We start from the raw sequence: 23389 nt of genomic DNA, 5'->3' as shown, positions 1-23389 counted from the left end.
CCACAGTCGAATTCGGTTGAGAAGCCCTACTCTGTCATGAAGCGCGTGTTGAGAGCATTGTGGTTTGAACAACAAACTGACTGAGAGCTGCGTCTGCCTGGGGTGATGTTTGCATTAAGGAGCGCGCCGCATGCGGCTACGGGGTTTTTGCCAGCTGAGCTGGTATACGGTCAATCGCTGCGGTCTCCGCTTAGCATGCTTCGAGACAAATCACTGCCCTCTCCAATGGCTGCAGACCATCTCTTCCAAAAATGGCCGCCTCCTGCGCTGGAGCTTCGCTTTGCAACAATATTCCTTAGACGTGCGTTACAAAAAGGGGAGTCTCAGTGGTAATGCCGATGGCTTAAGTCGAGGCCCCTAACGTAGGAATCAGCTTCAAAGTTATTTGTTACTGATGTTTTTCTTCCTGAGGCAGGATTTTTAACATATTGCTTTTGTTTAGTGTTTCAAAGTCATGATGTGCTTTCTAGTGCAATTTTCCAATTTGTGGACGCGTTCTGAGTGCTGCTAGACTACTGTAAGCAACTAGGCAGTAGTGTAAAAGGGGAAAGAGCCTGGCATGGCTTAGTGGAGGGTTATGTCGTGCTTGCCGACTGAGCGGCTGAGTTTCGGCGTAGTTCTAACGCTTGCAGGGAACAAGAACAAAAATGGCAACTCTCCCGAAGTCACCTTGCAGTGTCCTGTGTGAACCTGAACGTGAGGACGAGGCCTTCTCTGTGCGCTGCGCTCAAGAAACGCCGAGGGACGACCGACTTCGGTTACGAGCATCATCGAGCGACATCCCTCCGGACAGCGGATGCAGTCCCCTGACCATCGGGATCTCCTTCTCCCGGCGGGGCGGTCTGTTACGTTTCGCCTACGACGCGCTGTATAGCCGGCGCGGATGCAACGGACGCCGGGGCTTCGTTCAAAGCGGCGGACATTTTGGCCCGTTCGGAGCTGCCGCAACGCCTCCTCGCCAAACGCGTCCAGGCATGTTTCAAAGCCACGAGTCTTCGTGTGTGCGTGTGTGTGTGTGCATGCTGGTGCCCACGCTTGTCAAAGCGTGGCAGCCGGGGAGAGGAGCTCCCCAACTGTGAAGCGAGGAGGTCTGACCGGCGCCGGCCCGGCGGATGCATCACCTAGTCTCAACGTGTCCGCGCGGCGCCGTCACGTGCGCCTCATCCCGAGCCGTTCCTTCTTGCCCTCGACACCGAGAGTATAAAAGCAGCAGCCCACGGACGCCGAGAGAGGCTCCGATTTCTTCCGTCGAGTAACGTGCTCTCCCGTCTCTCCACTTCGGTCGACCTGACCGGCCGCTCTTTTACGATGCTATAATAAACAAGTTGTTCTGTTAGCAGTCGACTGATGCTTTGCCAGGACCTTCGGATGCTTCAAGTTGTGCCCCAGGCCGCCAGGCCAACGCTACCCTTGAGGCTTGCGACCCATTTGCAACAACGGGTGCCAGCGGTGAGATTGCAACACTCTGCTGGGTGATATGGGCTGGACTAGTTTGGAAGTGAGGGAAGCTCGCAGTAAAATTAAGTATGTAGAATGCTGAGGAATATGGAAGAAAGTAAATGGGCTGGGAGAGTGTTCAGGTATCTGTGCAGAAAAAACATTGATTCATAGTGGAGGAAAAGAACTAGGAAGCTTACCAGCAAGTATGTGGCCTGTAGGGTGGGCAACACAGCATCAAAATGGTCAAGCGGAAAGTCAGAGAGGCTGAAATAACCTCATGGGTGGCGGCAATGGAAAGGAAACCTGCCATGAGTAACTACTTAGGAGGAAAAAACGAAATCAGGAACGCAACAATTTATGATAACTCAAAGGGAAGCTCATTACTTTTCGAAGGGAGATCGGGGTGCCTTAGAACACGCACCTATAAAGCGAGATATAAGAAGGAACAAGAAGCATGTCCCGGCTGCGGTAAAGCTAGGGAAAAGTGGAGCATGTTTTATTAGAATGTGAAGACGCCTACCCAGCGGTCGATTTAGGCACCACTGGCCTCCTTGAAGCCCTTGGGTTCAGCGGGGGCAGTAGAAAAGTAAACATGTCCACAATTAGCGTTACTAAGAGGCGATTGGAGGATTCGTGGACAAAAAGTAGGACAACGACAAAAAACGGACACACACAAAAGCACAATCAGCAATAGGGGATCAGAAAATTTGGGTGTGGGAGTTCATGGTGTTTATTATTTTTTTTGTTTAACTTATGTAGGACATTAAGCAGTGTAATAGCAAGAGCTTGGTTGCGCAACCCACCACCCCGTTCTAGAGGTGATGCTCATAACATCCATCCATCCATCCTTCGCCTTGATACGTCTATTGCGGCATTGCAGGGGCGACCTTTGTCGCTGCAGCCACTTCACTTTGCACTGGCATTTTTATAACCCAGGCAAGCTAGACTGCTGCTTCTTTTCTGCCCACTGCACACTCAAAGAATCAGTTGACTGGGAAGCTGGCCCGATTTAACCGCATGGTATTCAAACCAATAACGACGAAAATATCGCTGCTTGTCCATGGCACTCAGTGGGTGAAAAGGAATCCCTGGACCGTTAGGGCTCGTCGCGGGCCCAAAAAGAGTGATTGTGGTTATAAATCTTTTTCACCCTCAAAGAATGAAATCAGCCAGTACTTGGTGGCAATTCCGTCAATGTATTTCCTTGGGCTCGCTATTTCGTGTCATTTTTTGTGTCAATCATCCATAATCAGTGTGTACATGTCTTTAAAGATCGGTGTTTTTGCCGATTTCCTGACGTCGCATGACAGACAGGCGCAGTGGGGTAGCGCTAAATATTTTTTTTTTTATTGTGGAGGTCTGAATGCCAAAATAGAATGGAAGCCGTTTTTAATACCTTCACGGCATAGCGCACCTACATTATAATATTGATATCTAATGTTTTGCATTGTTTGCGCAGAAGGTGAAGCGGTTCAAGGAGAAGAGAGCATACAAGTACTTTATGCAGATGGCCAGCGCGTTGGCTTACCTGCACTACAAGGACATAGCCCATCGGGACCTCAAGTGCGAGAACATCCTGTTCACGTCCACAAACCGCGTGAAGCTCGCCGACTTCAGCTTCGCACGATACTGCAGTGAGAATGCTTTCGCGCACTTACGCCGTCGTCACATCAATTGAGTTACGCAACGCTCAATAGGAACCTGACGCTTTGAAATCCAGAAATAATACCTTTTTTGTTATTGTAAATCCGTAGCAATGACAGAAGGTAAAGTTAAGCATTGCAGAAAATGTATAAGCGGGCTAGATGGCTGACATTAGTCTTGACAAGATTTTGAAGTGCAACGAAATAACTGAACACTAGGAAAGACAGCACAAGGCACGTTCTAGATGCGAAATAATTTTTTGAGGAAACTACACATCGATACAGATAGAAGTGATCACGCATGCGGAACAACGCGGAGCGAAATTTAAAAACAATAAAGACATACGGACACTCAATCGTCAAAAAAAAAACGTGAGATTTAAAGACAGACATATACGTTGACTAACAATTCCGCAACCGCAAATTATTTATCACGACACCTGGCAGAAGGGTGGTTGAACCATGCGCCTGCTCTTTTTTGTGATATAAATGAGAGAGACACTGCAGGCGAACTTCCGCCATCGTCGCCACCATCAGCGTTGAAATGACGTTCCAGAAAAATTCGAAGTGCAATAGGATTATATCGCACCTTGCGCTTTCGTTTGCAGTAAGCCCAAGGGAAAGTATGAGACGAGAAGTCGAGATGGATAAGGACTTGATGCCCCACCCCCTTTCTTTGATGGAGGTAAGAAGGGAGGGGAGCGCGCGCTGAAGGAGAGGAACGGGAAGCAGGGGATTGATCTAGCCAGTCGTTGCTGCGCATGTTGCCTTGGATGCGTGTTACCTTGCACATGGGCGCAGAATACGGGGCCGCTGCGGGGCGCGAGCCCCGTGCGGAGTTTTTCGGAGGAAGCTGAGCCCTCCCCGCCCCCAAACTAACGTGTGAGTGCCAGAGTTTTGTAGCCCACGCCATTTGGGGTTTCCTTTGACTTGCCTCGACCTTATCAATTAAAATTTTGTCTTGGGTAATCGCTTAGTGCATCATTGCTGGCACGGACGTGCACAGATTTTAATTCATACTTTGCTTTATTTCTGCAAATTTTGACAAGATGAGAACAAGCGCATTTGAAGTATGAGCAGCGGCTGCCTCATTCGTGCTTTCTCACTTCAACGTTATTTTACATTTCCACTGTAAACGCCATGCATATACACAATATATTTAAATATATACACAGGACAAAGATTATTATATTTTCTAAAGAGAAGGAGGTAGCCAATTAACAATTCTTTCTAAAGGTATGTATAGCCTATGCTAAGAGCATGCATATGTTTCTGTATGTTCACCTCGGTTCAAAAGGTTATGCGTGCTTGTTTGACCCTGAGAAAAACCTGTAGACTTTAGTGACCCCTTCGGCAGAGCTTTTTATCAAAGCCGTGTGAAATGCACGTGAATTATATGTGTCTCAGTATCGCCTCTCTTTCCAGTAAGCAAAGCTAACGACTCATTAGAAAAACACTGCTATTTATTGAAGCATTTATTACGGCATGGAAACATCGTTACTGGCATGCAGAGGTCAAAAATATATACAGGGTGTCAAAGTTAACTATCATGCACCTAATCTATAAAAAAGAGCAACTGCGTTACTAGAAAAAAAACCGAGTGCATATTGTTTCCGGTACAGTGCAGCAGCTGCCAGTAATTTTTTCATTAATGAGCTTTATTTAGGTAATTATAACCAATTGTATAACTTGAGACGTAATGTCCTAATTATCTAAGTGTCAGTGAGGCATTTGTAGGCCCAGCTTAGGGAGATCTATCTGCAGTATTTTTAGCCATGTATTAATTGTGCTCTATTTTGTAACAAGAAATAACACCGCGACGTTTGAAAAATACCACGTGACTGAGCCCCCACCTACTTCATAAAGCAGCGCCCTCGGACAGGCTCCCTCTGAGTTATCCATAACGAAATAAAGGAAATAAAGAAAGGCATTGTGGTCGAACTAGGGTCTTATCTTCCGCGCCTCGGCCAACGAAGACGTCGCGTTTGGTGTTAGTTGGAAACAAGCTGTGACAGCTGTTGTATTAGCGTAGATAAAGTGTACGGATGTTTTTTTTGTACAAAACCTATCACAACGAAAACCAATTGAGAACGTCAGAGCAGAGGTTTAAATGTGCCTTTTGTTTCGTCCGAATCGCAATCTCTTTCTCTAATGAGCAGAAGGTAAAAATGGTCATTGTCTTGAGAGGTGGAAATGACAAGAGGAAGGCGGTAAATATATATCAGTCATAGAAGTGTGGTGGTAGACCAAACGCGTCGACTATCAGCAGAAATGATAAAAACCTGAGACAAACCGAGAGCTTCGGGAAACAACGGCGTAGAACTCCATCTTCGAGCCCTAGCCTACACACGAATGTTTTAGCATTTATGGCCGCGAACCCTCATGCTAGCGTATGGGACGTGGCCACCCAGGTACCAATTACCAACTCACCAGTTTCGAGGATACTGAACGACGGCCTTTCACCCGTACAACCTTAACCAGCAACAATGCTTGGAAGACAGGGACCTGTACAATCGTCTAGATTTCTCCAATTTGGTTCTCACGAAAGCCGATGAGTCACCGGACATTTTGGGCAACATCATGTGCGCACATGAAGCCAATTTTCGCAGAAACGACAAGGTAAATTTGCATAATGCACACTATCGGAGTTGCTACATTGCACACTGTGTAAAGCGCAGTCGAGACCAGTACGAGTGGTCGTTCAATGCGTGATTCGGAGTTTATGCCGGTGCTATAATCGGCCCCATCTTCTTCGATCACAGTGATTGGACAGCGTTACCTGGAAGAAATCCTTGAAGGAGTGGTGGATGTGTTTCTCATCAAACTCCCGCTGTCACGTCTTCCACTTAAGTGGTATCAGCAAGATAGAGCACCAGCACAAAGCAGTAGCCGAGCACGAAATCGGCTGGATGCGTCTTTTCATGCGCAATAAATTGGAAGGAACGGGACTGTAAATTTGCGGGCAAAGCCACCTGACCTCTCGCCACTCGATGTTTTTCTTTGAGGTTATGTGAAAGAGCTTGCTTACGTGATCGAGGCGGACATCAGATAACGTCAAGATAACGGATGTCTGCCCTAAAACTCGAGTGTCGGTCATCAACAAAGCCACTGAAGATGTGTCAAAGCGGACTCGGTGTTGCGTAGCTGCAGGAGACCCATTCGAACACGTCCTGTTGGCAGCAGCTGGCGTTGAGCGGCGCTTAAGGCTTTATAGATAAAAAGGGCACACCGAAATGCGACGTATTTTTTGTTTGTTTTTGTGCAGGCGTCCCAATTGCCAATTCGGCTCATTTAGAGTAGGTAATTTACTTTTTAACCATCGGTTTTGCCTTGTCTCAACACGTGCGTTGCATCCCGGTCTGTTTATTTCGCTTTAATTTCATGCCATGAGCCTGTTTTTGGAGCGCGTATACACTGACATGAAAACTAAAACCGTCCCTTTAAGTTGGCTTTGGTTCGAAGAAAATTTCTGGCTTGAAATATAGCTGCGCGCACACACGGTTGATGCGGTGTAAGCAGAGGCGGGATTTTGAAACATTTTATGCATATTCCATTGCTTTTCGCGATTCGTGCGTGGTCAGAGCGGCGCTTCGGCCACGGTATTTATTTATTTATTTATTTATTTATTTCAGGAATACTGCCAACCTCTCATATGGGGCCCTAGGTAGTATTGGCTTATAACACAAAACAGACTTGGAAACAAAGAGAAACAATTCTAGAAGCGCAACAAGAAAAGTGGCCAAGCAAGTACAATGCAGGTACTAGGGAGAACGTGATTCATGCACAGGTACAAGAAACAAACGCTAGAAACTCGAACACTAGAAATTCTACAATTCAAGGGCAGAATGACGGCCACAGACCTCTCTTGACAAACATTTCTGCAATGAGTGAACATACCATAATCAGAGAAAGATACATTGTTAAAACATTACGCCTTGCGAACACCGAAAGACACACATGGCGCCAAGCAAATATTTTTAGCACACTGAAAATGTACTAGGAAACGTAAATTGAAGCGTAGTGTGCGTGCGTTGAACGAGGCCATATAGGGGAAGGGGGCATGTAAGATTAGGTAAGGTCAAGGGGATTGTTGCCGCAGCTTTGCCATGAACGACTCAACAGTAGTACAATTTACTGCGTCGGCGGAAAGAGCCTTTTATTCAGTAACGGTGCGCGGAAAAAAAGAATTTTTAAAAGCTCCTGTCTTGCAAGAATACTCCCTCAATTTTTTTCGGGTGCTCGGTTGGCGTGGATTATTGATTAACGGATTCTATGTACTTGTCCTTGTTTATGCGCAGCTTGTCATGATAAAGTAAAAACATGTATTTCAAACGATCATGTTGTCTTCTTGTCTGCAATGTATCCAGGTTAGCGTTATTTAGAAGTGTAGTGGTGAATGTAAAGGAACTGTCGCGATTGTAAACAAATCTAATTGTTTTCCTTTGAATCATTTCAAGCTTTGTAATGTTTTCTTAGGTATGCGGATCCCAAACCACGGAAGAGGTTATCGAGGGACTTTTGTTATCAATGTCAATCAGTCGAACTTGAGAGACAAATAACAAGTGCGACGTAGAAATTAGGGCACGGAATAGCTGAGAAGCCTCGAAACCTGCTGTTGGTGCTACTGCCGCAATTAATGCGCTGTCGTTTCGGATTTGCGACAGGCAAATCAATTGCTTCCACTCAGCTTATTTGAGGGTGCTGCTTTATGATGCGGGTGGGAGTGCAGTGACTTGGTATTGGCCATATTTCGCGAGGTTTGCTTCATCAGCCTATTTTATGTCTACTGGAGGACGAAGCCCCTATCTTCGATGTGCAATTGCCCCAGTGCTGCTGTAACTGATTCCGACGAGCACCTTCAAATTTCTCGATTTCATCAGCCCACCTCGTCTTCTGCCGTCCTCTACTGCGCTTCCCTTCTCTTGGCGCCCATTCTGTAACCCTGATGGTACACCGGCTACTACGGAGTACATGACCTGCCCAGCTCCGTTTCTTTCTCTCAATTTCAATTAGAATATCGGACGTCCATGTTTTCTCTATGATCTGCACCGTTCTCTTCCTATCTCTTAACGTTACACCTGACATTCTTCGTCCATCGCTGTTTGCGCTGTCCTTACCTTGTTTTCTAGCTTCTTTGTCGGTCTCCAAGTTTCTCGCCATCTGTTAACACTAGTATAATTCATTGATTTTACACCTTTCTTTTTAATAATACCGGTAAGCTTACAGTCAGGATCTGACAATGTGTGCCGTATGCGATCGACCCCATTTTTATTCTTTTCTAAATTTCCTTATCATGATCCGGTTTCCCTGTGAGCAATTGAACTAGGTAAACGTACTCCTCTAGGGACTATAGCGACTGACTGGCGGTCCTGAACTATTTCTTTTCCTTGCCTAGCTATTGCTGAAAACATCTAACTTCTGAAAACACAGCAGTTAGATGCCATTTGGGGGAGCCTGGGGGTGTCTAAAGATGCCTCATTGACACTTTTATAATTAGGAGAGTGCTTCTCCAAATAGAAAATTATTTGCAATTGTCGAATTAAATTTCAGGATCGGAAGAATTACTGGCAGCTACTCCACTGTACTGGAAACAATATACACCATGTTTTCTTCGAGTAACCCAACTGCTCTTGCTTTTAGTCTTGGTGCACGATAGTTGGGGCACCCTACATAATTCACTCAATAACCGGAATGAGGCCAAGTCGCATTCAATCGAAATCAGAATCACGAGCTGTCATGCGCAGGAGCGCTTGTACCCGGAATCACAGAAAAAGAAAACAAAGAGAGAGGCTGCAGTTTCGCCGGAAAAGCGAAGCATTATTAGTGACAGCAAAGTATATGACAATTACACAAAGGTAAATCAGGCTACAGAGAGACGCCAGATTCTTGGTGGCGGGAGAGTACTCCGGCTGGGAAATGGAGCTGACTCCTATCATTAGGGCTTGTAAACTCGTATAAAGGTCGTCACCCCATGTGTACATATTGTACTGAAGAAGAACGAGCAGCAGGCACTGCTTAGAGAAAGACGACGACAACGAGTGGTAGGAAGCCTTGTGCCTGTGTTGCCGAAGCTCTGTGTCCTCTCGCTGCGGTGCTCTGCAATCTGAGCGTTTTAGCAATTGAACTATAACGCCTCTTGACATTTTGTGGAGGGGCTGGGCCCTTCCCAAACCTGGAACTCCGCAGCCGGACGCTCCCTACCGTTTCTGCCATGCCTCAGGACGCCGCGCAGCCCAATTCTCCCATGGCATCAGCTGTCGTCTGCTCCGGTGCTCTACGCCAACGAGATCCTCCGGTCTTCAGCGGCAACGACGACCATGACGTGGAGGATTGGCTCTCGTCATACGATCGCGTGAGTGCGCATAACAAATGGGATGACAAAGCTAAACTGACTAACGTCATCTTCTATCTTTCCGGAGTCGCTAATCTCTGGTTCCGGAATCATGAATCCAACCTTTCCACCTGGACAGCATTTACCCATTCTTTCAAAGAAGTCTTCGGTCGCCCTGCTGTGCGCCAGCTTCGCGCAGAACAATGCTTACGTAGTCGCGCTCAGCAAAAGGCTAAAAACTTCACAAGCTACATTGAGGACGTAGTTGACCTTTGCCGGTGCATTAATCCCGCCATGCCCGACTCTGAAAAGATCTAGAATGTTGCGAAGGGCATAGAGGATGACGCCTTCCAAATGCTCTTGGCGGAAAATCCTCAAACGACTGACGAGGTCATTACACTGTGCCAGAGCTACGATGTGCTCCGCAAATAACGCCTTACTAAGCGCCGAGCTGCCGCGCCCCACGGCACGATTTCGGCTTTAACTGACACTTCTAGTGCTGCTCCCGCCCACTCTTCGTTCCTCGACCAAATCGAGCAATTCGTTCGCGAAAAAGATGCGCGCCAACTGTCACTGCTGCCTGCTACCCAGTCGTCTGAGTCCTCTTTGTCCCCGAAACTCCGACGCGTCATACAAAAACAAGTCAGCGACGCACTACCTCTCGCTAATCAGCCACCCTCAGCGCCGGTTCCGTTCACGTACGCTGCCATCGTCGGCAGGCCAAGACCACCGCCTGAAGTTGCGCACTACTCCTTCACAAGCGGCTTCTACGCCTCGCCTTCTCCAGCTGCGAAGTACCTCCCAGAAGCGGCTTCTGCGCGCCTCCGCAGCCCCTACGCCCAGCTCAAAAAAGTGCACCGCTACTAGACACCATACCGCTACCTAGGCCCCCTGTTGATAATCCGTGGCGTGCCCAAGAGAACCGGCCGATCTGCTTCGCGTGTGGCTTTGCTGGCCACGTGGCACGGTTCTGCCGCCGGCGGGGTTGGTATCCTCCCGATACTCCGAGATGTCAAGGGAATGCTCCTGACTCCCTGTCCCGCTATGCGCCACCAGTTCCGCACATCGCTCCTTCATCTCCTGTTCCCCGAAGCTTCAACACTCGTCGGTCTCCATCTCCCCGTCGACGTTCCCTCTCCCCCATCGTCCGCCGCCCTCCGGCTGTGGAGGAAAACTAAAAGGCACAGTTCCGGAGGGGAAGAACTGCGATCTTTTCGAACTGCTCAAGCCCTCGTTTATTCGCTACGAACATCATTGAAGTTTTTACCGAAGGTGTCGCCGTTCACGCGCTTGTCGACACGGGTACCGCTGTGTCCGTGACTGCCGACCAGCTTTGTCGTACGCTCCGAATAGGCGCGACGCCGTTTTTTGCCATTTCGCTACGTACAGCCAGCGCTGAGCCAATTGAGCCCTTAGGAACATGTAGCATCCGTGTCGCCACACGAGGCAGTTTACACCACATTGAGTTTGTTGTCCTTCCCCACTGCTCTCATGCCATAATTCTAGCATGGGACTTCCTCTCATCTCACCACACTGTTATTGATTGTGGCCGTACAGAACTTGCGCTGACTCCATTTTGCGGCAGTGCTTCTGAAGATTTTCCTCCACCTTCTGCTCGGGTGTTCGTCGCCACCGACGCTGATATCCCTCCTTTCTCTTCCGTCCTTGTACCCGTTTCCTGTGCTGCTTTCTGCAATTCTACAGTTCTTTTCACGCCATCTGAACTTGCTGCACGCCGTCATCCCTTCTTGCTTCCCTTTGCTCTCCTTCCCTTTCACCAGGGCTCCAGCGCACTTTACGTTTCGAATCCATTTTCGTGTCCATCAAGCTTACATCGTGGCGAGTGCCTCGGTTTTGCTGGTGAATTCGACACGAGCTCTGTGTACGATGTGCCTGATGACTCGACTCCTCTGCTCGTTGACACCATGGCTACCCCTGCATCTGCGCCTGCGCCTGCATGTGACGGAACGTTTGCTCCATTTATTGATCCTAACCTCACTCCGAGTCAGCTCACGCAGATCGTCGACCTCCTTAACCAATTTCGAACTTCTTTCGACCTCCGAAAACAAATGTTTAGGACACACCTCCACAGTCGTTCATCACATCGACACCGGCAGCCATGCGTCTCTACGCCAACGTCCTTACCGTGTGTCCGGGACGGAGCGCCGTGTCATCGATGAGCACGTAGGAGACATGCTTCGACGGGGCGTGATACAGCCATCACACAGTCCCTGGGCTTCTCCGGTAGTGCTGGTCAAAAAGGAATATTCGTTTTTCTGTGGACTATTGACGTCTAAATAAGATAACCCGGAAATGTGTCTATCCTCTTCCCCGTATCGACGACGCACTGCGCTGCCTCCAAGGCACCGAATTCTTTTCGTCCTTAGACTTACGATCCGGTTATTGGTAGGTCTCCGTGGCTGACGCAGACCGCCCGAAAACAGCATTTGTTACGCCTGATGGCTTATATGAATTTACCGTGATGCCCTATAAGGCACCGAATTCTTTTCGTCCTTAGACTTACGATCCGGTTATTGGTAGGTCTCCGTGGCTGACGCAGACCGCCCGAAAACAGCAGTTGTTACGCCTGATGGCTTATATGAATTTACCGTGATGCCCTTTCGCTTATCTAATGCGCCTGCAACATTTGAAAGAAGGATGGATAACATCCTTCGGGGCCTCAAATGGCAGACATGCCTTTGTTATCTTGATGACATTCTCATCTTTTGCCTGGACTTTTCTTCTCAGCTGTTCCGACTCAAACGCGTGCTCACTTGCCTTGCCGATGCTGGACTCTAACTCAACTTAAAGAAGTGTCGCTTCGCCGCCCGGCAGCTAGTCATCCTTGGCCCCGTTGTTTCGAAAGATGGAGTGCTCCCAGATCCAACCAAACTCCAAGCCGTTGTCGAATTCCCACGACCAAAGACCACAAAAGGACTCCACACCTTCATGGGATTATGCTCCTATTTTCGTCGTTTCATCCGCAACTTCGCCACCATAACAGCGCCTTTGACGCAGCTTCTTGCGGGTAACCACGATCGCTTGGCCTGGCCGCCAGTTTGCGATGCCGCATTCACGACGCTGCGTCGTCTTCTAACCTCACCCCCCACACTCCGAGATTTTGACACAAGCGCGCCGACAGAAATACACACGGATTCCAGTGGCGTCGGCATTGGCGCTGTTCTTATACAACGAAAGACTGGCTTCGATGAATACGTTGTTGCCTTCGCTAGCCGCACACTCGCGAAAGCGGAAGCAAACTATTCTGTTACAGAAAAAGAATGCCTGGCTATCATTTGGACCATAACTAAGTTTCGTCCTTACCTCTACGGCCGCCCACTCGACGTTATCACGGACCACCATACACTCTGCTGGCTGTTGTTCTTGAAATATCCCTCAGGCGACCTCGCTCGATGGGCGCTTCGCCTCCAAGAGTATGATATTCTAGTGCTGTACCGCTCTGACCATTAACATTCGGTCGCGGATGCCTTGTCTCGCTCTCCAGTGTCAGGCCAGCTCAATCATCAGAAAGAACAAATATGCGAGTCCTCCCTCACCACCACGGATATGCTTTCGGAGCAGCAGAAGGATCCATGGATTGTTGCTATGCAGGCTTTTCTGTCAGACCCATCAGGGCCTTCTACTGGCCGTGCATTGCGTCGCCAAGCACACCACTTTGCTGTTCGTGACGGGCTCCTATACCGCCGTAACTACCTCTCGGATGGGCGCAAATGGTTACTCGTGGTTCCTCGGCACCTACGTTCGGATATATGTGCAGCGTTTTACGATGACCCACAATGCGCATACGCAGGAGTACTCAAAACATACGCGCGCCTGCGAATTCGTTATTACTGGTGCGGGATGTACCATTTCGTCCGCCTATGTTCACTCCCGCCTCACTTGCCAACGCCACAAGAATGCTCCTCATGCCTTAGCTGCTCCGCTGCAACCATTGCCTTGTCCAGGACGGGCCTTTGACAGGGTCGGAGTTTATCTTTATGGGCCCCTTCCGTGTACTTCAGATGGCAACCGCTGGGTGATAGTGGTGATTGACCATCTCACACGCTACGCCGAAACTTCGCCTCTGCCCAACGCATCTTCGCGGGATGTTGCCTGGTTCTTTCTGCGTAACATCATAATTCGCCATGGAACCCCCAGAGAGTTGCGGAGCGACAGAGGCCGCGTCTTTCGGTCTGATGTTATATATATATATATATATATATATATATATATATATATATATATATATATATATATATATATATATATATATATATATCTTGTTAACACTTACGGATGAAGGGGACCGTTTACTTTAGGTCGCGAAGGTGAGCGCAAGAGCGGCCACCTGGTTAATCACCTCAGCGTCGTTCTCTTCTTCCTTGCTCTATTCGGGACCGCAAGCACGTTCACAGGTCTTCGTTTTCTTCATGCGTAACATTCCCCTCGTCACAGACGAAGCCCGCCGGGTGACTCAATCCATTTGCCTTGACGTGAACAATTTCAAGCGGGTGACATGGACCACTTGTGTCTTGGCAGTTCTACCACTCGCCGTGAGGCGAGCTATGTTATACGTGACTTCCGTGAGTCTGTTAATAATAAAAAACGGTCCATCGTAGGTGGCCAAAAGCTTTTGGCATAACCCGCGTTTCCGCACTGGAGTCCACAGCCAGGCTAAATCACCAGGGCGATAGGTTACCGGACGGTGGCGAATGTCGTAGCGTTCTTTTCATCTGTCCTGTGATGCCAAAGTGCGCAAACGAGCAATACGACGAGCTTCTTCGGCAAGGCAGAGAGTCTGGGCGACAGTGGGATTTTCATGGCTACAGAAAGGGAAAACAGTGTCGATTGTGTACCGGGGTGGCCGTGCGTACAGTAGGAAGAAAGGGCTATAGCCTGTAGTCTCGTGCTTGGCGGCTTTGAACGCGTACGTGATAAAAGGCAGTACGTCATCCCAGTTCTTGTGGTCTAATGAAATATACATAGATAGCATGTTTACAATTGTTCGGTTGGTGCGCTCCGTAAGCCCATTCGTTTGTGGATGGTATGGTGTCGAGTGGCGCAAGTGGTATTCGCACATACGAAGCAGCTCCTCTACGACGTCCGCTGTGAATTGTCGGCCATGGTCGCTGATGATCGCACGAGGCGGACCATGTCGCAGGATCACATATTGCAGCAGGAATGTGGAAACGTAAGTGGCAGTTGCGGAGGGCACGGCCGCCGTCTCGCAGTAGCGCGTGAGGTAGTCGACGCAAACAACTATCTAACAATTTCCCTTGGCTGATTTTGGAAATGGACCTACGAAGTCAATGCCCACTTGTTGGAAAGGCGTGCTTGGAGGCGGGATCGGCTGCAGGAGACCAGCTGGAGAAGTAGATGGCCGTTTGTGGCGCTGACACTGCATGCAGCTGGCCACATACGTCTCAACAGACTGCCGCACTCCAGGCCAATAAAAGCGCTCCTGAATCCGCTAGAGCGTCCTCGCCGAACCTAATTGGCCAGACGTAGGGTCATCGTGCATAGCACTCAGAATCGCTGTGCGAAGGCTCTCCGGTACCACAAGGAGGAAACGTGCGCCAGTGCTGGAAAAGTTCTTCTTATACAGGAGTCCATCACGTACACAGAAATGGTTTGCTGTCGTAGAGGTGAAGAGCGGTGCTAATTTATCGTCTTTTTGCTGTTCGGCTTTGAAGCAGTTGAAGTCTGGAAAACGTGGCGACACTGAAGCCACGAAGTGATCGAAGTCATCGGCGTCACAGTCCGTAGTGCTAAGTGGCATACGCGAGAGGCAGTCCGCATCAGCGTGTCGTCGACCGCTCTTATAAGATACGGTGAAGATGTATTCTTGCAGTCGGAGCGCCCAGCGCGCAAGACGGCCACAAGGGTCACGGAGATTCACAAGTCAACACAATGAGCGGTGGTCGGTGACCACTGTAAAGGGGCGTCCATACAGGTAAGAACGAAGCCTCTGAACCACAAATATTACCGCGAGGCATTCTTGTTCCGTGAGAGTGTAATTCTGCTCGGGCCTATTTAATGAGCGTCTTGCATATGTGATCACGTTTTCGCGGTCACCGTAGCGTTGAACTAGGACGGCACCAATACCTATGCCACTGGCATCTGTATGGAGTTCCGTCGGAGCTGAAGGACTGAAGTATTGAAGAACCGGTCGTGACGTCAGCAGAAACTTCAACTGACGAAAAGAGGAGTCGCACTCCGGAGCCCACTCAAAGGGGGTGTCCTTTCGTAGCAGGCATGTCAGCGGATACGAGACGTCGGCGAATTTAGGAATAAATCGGCGGAAATAGGAACAAAGCCCCGGAAAACTACGGAGCTCCTTGACAGAGCGCGGTGCACTGAACGCTTCAACGGCTGCTGTTTTCTGGGGATCAGGGCGGATGCCATCCTTGTCGACGAGGTGCCCAAGCACGAGGGTTTGGCGGTCTCCGAAATGGCACTTCTTGGAGTTTAAAACTAGGCCAGCTTTCCTGATGCAGTTCAGGACAATATCCAGACGCGAGTTGTGTCCGCTGAAGGTGCGGCCAAAGGTGACGGCGTCGTCGAGGTAGCACATGCAGATGTTCCACTTCAAGCCGTGCAGAACACTGTCCATAAATCTCTAGAAAGTTGCTGGAGCGTTGCACAATCCAAATGGCATCACATTAAATTGGAAGAGCCCGTCAGGGTTTACAAAGGCAGTCTTCTCCTTGTCGTCAGAATGCATCGGAATTTGCCAATAGCCAGATCGTAAATCTACTGAGGAAAAGTAAGAGGCGGAATGAAGGCAGTCTATTGCGTCATCAATACGTGGGAGTGGGTACACGTCCTTTTTTGTTACAGCATTCAAACGACGATCCTCGATGCAAAATCTCCAAGATCCATCTTTTTTTTAACAAGAATCACTGGAGCTGCCCACGGACAAGCTGACTCTTGTACGACTCCCTTTTTCATCATTTCGTGCACTTGTTCGTTGATAATCTGGCGCTCTGATGGTGAAACACGATATCGCTTTTGTCTAATCGGATTTGCCGAACCCGTGTTGATGGTATGGCACTTTCGAGACGCAGGGGTTGCTGGTATTTTGTCCGTCTGCGCAAAGTCGAATACTGAAACGTGCTTCGAAAGCACACGCACTAACATTCGGCGTTCACTCGTGCTGAGCGATTTATTTACGATTGACAAAAGGGCTGTTTCCGAACCGTGGCCATCAGGTTCTTCCGGCACATCTGTAACTTCAGCCACTGATAAGGACGCGTGTTCCCTGGCGAAGGCTAATTTCATGCCGTCTGGTAGCATAACAGGCTCCTTGGAACAGTTTACGGTCCATAAGCTAGTGCGTCCGCCTTTGATCGACACCACACAATGTGGCACCAACACATTCTTCTCCATACAGTTAAAGTGTATCGGTTCTATGGTAGCTTCGAAGCTGTCGGAATCGGCGCCGCAATAGACAACGGGAACGCAAACGGTAGATGATGCAGGTATGACCATATCACCACAAACACACAGTGTAGTTTCGTGATCTACAAAGCTCTCCAGGAGTCCTGACGGAATTCTACCACTTATGAATGCTTTCCCTGTGCGGCAGTCGACAGTAGCACCACACTCCCGCAAGAAGTCCATGCCGAGAATAACATCATGGGTCGACCGAGGAATAATTACAAACTGTCGTAATAACATGGCCTCCCAAAAACACGTCAGCACTACACACCCCAATAGGTCGCAACGGCTCGCCACTCACTCCACAGAACTTTGAATCTTCGTCCCATTTAAACAAAACCTTTCGCCCTAACACGCGTTTAAAAGAGACACTCATAACCGACATTGTTGCGCCTGTGCCCACCAAAGCCATCACAGGGACATTATCGGCAAGAACGCGCACTTTGTTTTTCAGCATCAACAAAGGAGGTATTTCTGTCAGTAGCATGTTTCCAGCGACCTCACCTCCATCGGCCGCGCTAGCTAGTTTTCCGGTGACGAAGGGGACGTGGTGTGCGACGCGGCAGTGAGGGAGAACGAAGAGCACGACGTTGCGGTAGGGGTGTCAAACTCCTGTCAGATGCCGGGGAGCGATTCCGGGAGCTGCTCAGCCAATACTCGTCACCAGATGATACGTGTGCTGGTCACGGGGCACCATGTGGCCGTTCGGAGGGCCGACAAGACTCTGAAGTCTGGCCATACTACGTGGTCATACTCTGGTTGCAAAACCGCGATATATGACCCGGGACACCGCAGGAATAACACACCGGGAGAGGTCGAAACCTTGGTTGTTCGTTGATGAAGCGGATATTATCATTTTCCCGCGTGTAGTGGGTTGGTTCGTGGCGTGTGTCACGACGATACATCGGGCGTCGAGGAGGCGTGCGTTGAACGCGTTGGTCATAGCGCGGAGTCGGAGGCGTGTTGTCATCCTCGACTCTGGGGCTGCGCTGTACTCTACGGTCGCTGCGGTAGCCATCGGTTGCCAAGGGGCCGAATGTGGCGTCGTCATAGCCTCACGTGACGTGTACACGCCATGGTGCTCAGCAGTTGAATGCAACAACTCCTCGCGGCGGGAAAGTTCCTCGCGGACAATTTGTCGGATGCGGGAAGGAAGGTCAAGCCAAGGACTCGTGCCCACACTGGCAACCATCGCAACGTTTGCCAACCGACCAAACTTTGGTGCAATCCGACGCTTCTTGAGCGTTTCAAAAGTTCTGCAGTGCCGAATGACATTAGACACAGAACTGAGGCTCTCCTTTCCAATTAGAAAATTGTACACATCCTCAGCCACTCCTTTCAGCAAATGTCCAACTTTATCTTCTTCCGACATGCGGGCACTGACCACCTTGCACAGCTTTAACACTTCTTCAATATATGTTGTGCATGTTTCACCTGGTAGCTGCTCCCGTTGCGACAGTGTCTGCTCCGCACGCTTCTTTTTGGCAACTGAGTCCCCAAAACACGCCTTTAGCTCGTCAACAAAATGTTCCCACGTCGTAAGGGCATCCTCGTGGTTCTCGTACCACACGAGGGCGATATAGGTCAGGGAGAACACCACATTGGTGAGCTGAGCTGTTGCATCCCACCCGTTGGACTTGCTCACTCATTCGTAGTGGACGAGCGACTCGTCGGCATCTTCCCCCGCTTTGCCTCCGAAGGTGGGTGGAACTCGGTAGTATGGCAGTGGACTGCTAGGCGCTGCCCTCGGAGCGGCTCCTTCTTCTGGCATCTCGAAGACGGTCACGGCTGATGGCGGGAGGCCGGCAAGTCGACGGCTTCAACGAAGCTGCGGCAGTGACGGTTCCGTTGTTGCGAGTGGTACCCAGCACCTCCACCACTTTGTTACGCGCGAAGGAGACCGTTTTGAACCCTTGCGGATGAAGGGGACCTTTTACTTTAGGTCGCGAAGGTGAGTGCAAGAGCGGCCAGCTGGTTAATCAGCTCAGCGTCGTTCTCTTCTTCCTACCTCTACTCGGGGCCGCAAGCACGTTCACCGGTCTTCGTTTTCCTTATGCGTAACAACATATATATATATATATATATATATATATATATATATATATATATATATATATATATATATATATATATATATACATATATATATATATATATATATACACACACACACTTGGGGTTCGGAAAGGTGGTCGGGCGCCGGATCCCCACTGCAAAAGCAAAACTGTTCGCCTACGACCTTGGACGTAACCTCCAGCGGGTTCAAAGGTTCACGAGCCGAGATGGCTTGTGGCTTTGTGTGTAATGTGTGTGCGCGCTCACAGTGTTGCAAGTGGCGTAATCGCAGATTTCCCAGACGCGTTGAAGTCAGAGGTAGAAGGAAGCATTGGCTCACCGCTGCTGCTTCTATTTATAACGCCAGCATTCTGACAGCAAGTGTCCGCGGACACTGAGTTAGATAAGTAAATGTTTGCTTCAGTGAACCTCACACCGTGCTTGATAATTTAGTTAGGAAAGGCAAAAGTTACTGCAATATATACAGCCTACTAATGTTACTCCGTACAACTGTGTAATGATTTTCTATCGTAAGCGACGCTTTGTCTGTGGGTGAAACCGCAACTTTATTTTAAATCAGAGCGATATATTTGACTAAACCTGGTTATTGCTTTTGGGAACATTCTCCTTTTCATTAAACACGCAATGGCATTCGCGCCCTCAGCAATAAGCTGCCAGACGAGATGCTCTAGTCAACTTTTGCGGTGCGTGATGGTTGCTTGGAGGTACGTTGTCACAGTCGCCTGGCTGGCCTATATTCATCCTGCCACAACGAGATGGCATCACCTATTGACTTCCTCAAATAAATATTGCATGCATAGAAGCTGCATGCAGGACTCCAGCTTGGTGTCTGGGACCTGCGTGATTCAATTCATGAGCTCTGCTATGTCGATCCTGAATAGTTGCACACTTTTTGCTTTGACCATATCTGCGAATTCGTTGCTTTTGCTCGACGCCTTTCAAATTTCACATGAGCTAATGCAAACTGGCGTAATGACAGTATATCAGCCTGTTGAAACTTGGCCTGCCATTAGAACCTAGAATTCTTTAAATTCTCGCTTTATGTTTTTCATACTTAGACCCCAACCAGGCATTAATAATTCCTCTTTTTACCAGTTGAAACTGTGCTCACTAGTGCTTATTTATGTGCTTTAGCGTAATCAATGATAGCTGTAACGAATTGGTTCGTGTCTTACTTAACAGCCCGAGGCGTTGCCACAGTTTTAGAAATGAACAACGCCAGCTCCAACTTAAGACACGCAAAAAGCACACTCTTTAAAGTAGCAATCAAACCAATGCAAAGTGTTACGGCGTTGTCTCCAAAATCTCAAGATGTTCACAAGGGAATAACAACGTGGAAGTGCAGCCAGACGGAAATGCAAGAAATCGCACAAGATCAAAACAAACATGTGACTAAATGCAGCCCTGGCAAATGTACAGTGAACTAAAGAGTCGGAGTTCATCTCATCAAAACTGTGGAAACAAAAAATACACAGGCTGTTTCATCATCCTGATTAGAAGCCATAACCGCGTAGGCAGCTCAGTGACGCTAGTGACGCTCGACAGCGGCCGTGCCCTGCAGCTGTCGCAACGCGGCCCCGTCTACGCAACCCCGGGAGAGACGCCACAGGTCGTCGGGAAACCATATGTCTTGGTTGGGGCCTCTGTGAGCCCGCGTCCAGGAGCACGTCAAGCTCGTGCCCCCGCTCCCCAGGAGCCTTCCTCGAACGGACCCGGCTTACGTCGTGCGCGGTCAACAGGTCATCGGGGAAGCTTCGATGCTGTTGGGTGAAGGCCTTGTACGCTGGGGTTCTTGTGGCTCCACGAACGTAAACTGCTGCACCTCAGGCCATCTTCCGCCGAATCCCATCTGCTGACACGTCTCTTTTCTTGTCCTCCTCGTCTTATTTTCCTCTCTAGTCACCCGTGGACTTATGGTATTAGATATTTATTTTCTTTTTTTCTTGCACCTCTCTGTGCGCTGGCGCCAAAACCACATGATACGTCGTCTCCGTCGTATTCATCCCGCACAAAGCTCACGCAGTGCCGTGAACTCGCAAGTCCTTGATGATGTGTACATGGAAACATAGCGCACATCATGACAATAGGCTTCAGTAATGAAGCATAGACCTGAGAGCACGAGCGCAAGGCCTTCGCGCTCGGTAAATGAGTAATTGCATTTGGCAATGAAAAGGAAGCCGCTAGCGTACACAATAGCATTCTCATGCCCACAGTTATACCAGGCTAAAGCAGCGTGAATTCTATAGCAACCAATGTCTGTGAGGACTGTTTTCTGGAATTTGCGCGTAGATGAGGCCTCTACTTTGATTTGGGGACAGAGGTGGGAGAATGTGGTAGCTCGACGCCAGGAAAAAAGGAGCGCTTTTGCTTAGCTGCACTATTTGCAACGTGCACATATATTTCTCCAACTCAGCTAGCATATGATAGGCCCTTAAAGCTTCGTGCGTCCTGGATAGAGAATGTTGACGACAATGCCAACTTTGGCGGAATCTAGGCGGACGTCAGACGAGTTTACAAAATGGCTGTGGACGGTATGTTGTGCGCAAGTAAAGTGGAACTTGGAAATACTTAGGTCTCAGTCAGCCAGACAATTACACTGGCATAAAACAATAAATGCTTGTTCAAAGTCTGTCGAAAAGGCTGGAGGGAACACTATGGTGTTGTCCATGCAGCACAAGAAGGTAGACCATTAGGTAGACCAAGAAGGTAGACAATAGTTTAGCCAAATGACGCTGTCAAGGTAGTAGTCAAGTGTGTGGATCAGAATTGATGTGTGGTGGGCGCGGCCGCTAACATGAGTGGCACACATTCCGTGCACTGCCGTAGTTCTTCTGTCAGTGAACCACACTATGCAGCTCTCAGCAGTCGTGGGTATTTTATTTAGCCACATTCGGAAATTGTAGCACCAGTCCAACAAGGCGGCCATCATTGTTTATTTCAGTACATACAAGCCACCCGTCCCCCTTCTTCATCTGACGGAGCATCTTCCTCGCTTCTTTTTTTTTCGCCTAAGTTTCACTTCCCCGTTTTCTTGCTCCACTCCTCCAGGGGTGATAACGAAGAACATTGCTTGTGGCCGCAAACTCCAGCTGTCCATCATTATTAATTTACCCAACAGTCTTCAGTACTTCTTGTTGAACCGATAACTTTATGACTTCCAGAGGTCCAAGGATCTCTGCTTTACTGGCCGATAGTCCTTTTTGAACGAGCACAATGTGTTGTAGTCCAAAGTCTGGTATATGGCCTTGGCGCCGCTTGTGAAAGGGAAACTTCATGACTTTTCCATGTTTGTTTTGCTCCTCGGATGGTTTGATACGCTCAATCAGTAGCAGCCTGTCTGCAATTCCAAGCTCTTTGTCTGTGCTTAGGTTTGCAACATAACCATAGGCAGCAAAGTATGCAGTGCACCCAATGCTGCCTATGTGAGTCCTGTTAGTCTTTCTCTTTGCCTACTCTTGAATATTTCTGCTAAGAAATGCCGGCCCATTGTCCGGTATTACCGCCTTCAAATCGGAGAATGTGCCTGTGTCAAGGAGGGTGATGACACTGTTTGCATCTCCCTAGCCGGGCCGGGTCACTACTATTCTGATACATTGATCTGTTACGGCCACAATGACTGAGTTTTGTGCACGCCTGGACTTTTCTTTTTTAGCTCGACGAAGTCTTCGTGTATGACTTCGAAAGATTTCTCCGAGCGTTCAGGCGACGCCAGCTCGCCTAGTCGTGGTAAGTACTTGTATTTGTTCAACTGGCACAAATCGCGTGATCCGACATAGTTTTCAATGTTTCATTGTATGTGTTTCTATGTAAACCTTTGTAAACCTTTGAAAAACCTTGTAGGTGCGCCAGAGCCATCGTGGCCGCCGGGCTTTGTATTGTCGTGGTACTAGTGAAGTATATTATAAAGCAGGGTCTCGGGTACCATGAACTTTCCGTTTTGAAACTTTAGTGAGTGGCATAGTTCCAACAGTTTTCTCATATTATTCATCTCATGTGAGAACTCAATGGCCAAATGAGACGATGCATCGGCGTCTGTCAGGCGGTTGCCTGAATGATGACAAATTTCGTTGTCATATCATTGTATTTCGTTTGTGCAAGGAACAAGCTTCTCTTTTCGTTCCGACATCTTGAGGAGGTAAGGGAGGGCTTGATGATTTGTATGTAAAGTTTCTCCCATCGATATCTGACCGAAAATAGTGCACTTCTATTAAAACACCGTGGGCCTCTTTCTCAGTCTCAGTATAATTAACTTGACGCGATCTGAAGGTGTAGAAGCAGCCATTTATGACTAGTAGCTGCTGACTCAATCAAGATCGTGTCTCTTTGGTACAAGCCTACCACAGTACGGTAGTTAGGAGCGTCAATTTTCGTCTCAAAGGGCTGGCTGAAGTCCGGTAACGTAATCACTGGGTCAGACGATATTCGATGTAGTAGTTCCTGGTAGGTGGCCTCACATTCT

The 23389-nt window shown here is 48.7% G+C and overlaps 1 protein-coding gene across 8 annotated transcripts in view; it reads left to right on the top strand.

The window, feature by feature from the left end:
* Positions 1–23389, top strand: part of LOC135897938 (testis-specific serine/threonine-protein kinase 1-like) — a 330453-nt gene that overhangs the window by 64604 nt on the left and 242460 nt on the right. For 7 of the 8 annotated variants that reach the window (XM_070533514.1, XM_070533515.1, XM_065426645.1 and 4 more), the window contains one exon: positions 2900–3074. The exons of the other annotated variant lie outside the window; for it this stretch is intronic. In XM_070533514.1, coding sequence (XP_070389615.1) covers positions 2900–3074 — 175 coding nt within the window. The remainder of the gene's footprint in view (positions 1–2899; positions 3075–23389) is intronic. 8 annotated transcript variants of the gene reach the window in all.

Source organism: Dermacentor albipictus, chromosome 2 (assembly GCF_038994185.2).
Source record: "Dermacentor albipictus isolate Rhodes 1998 colony chromosome 2, USDA_Dalb.pri_finalv2, whole genome shotgun sequence".
Taxonomy (NCBI): domain Eukaryota; kingdom Metazoa; phylum Arthropoda; class Arachnida; order Ixodida; family Ixodidae; genus Dermacentor; species Dermacentor albipictus.
The sequence above is the reverse complement of the archived record's forward strand: the minus strand, read 5'-3'. Positions and strand labels throughout refer to the sequence as shown.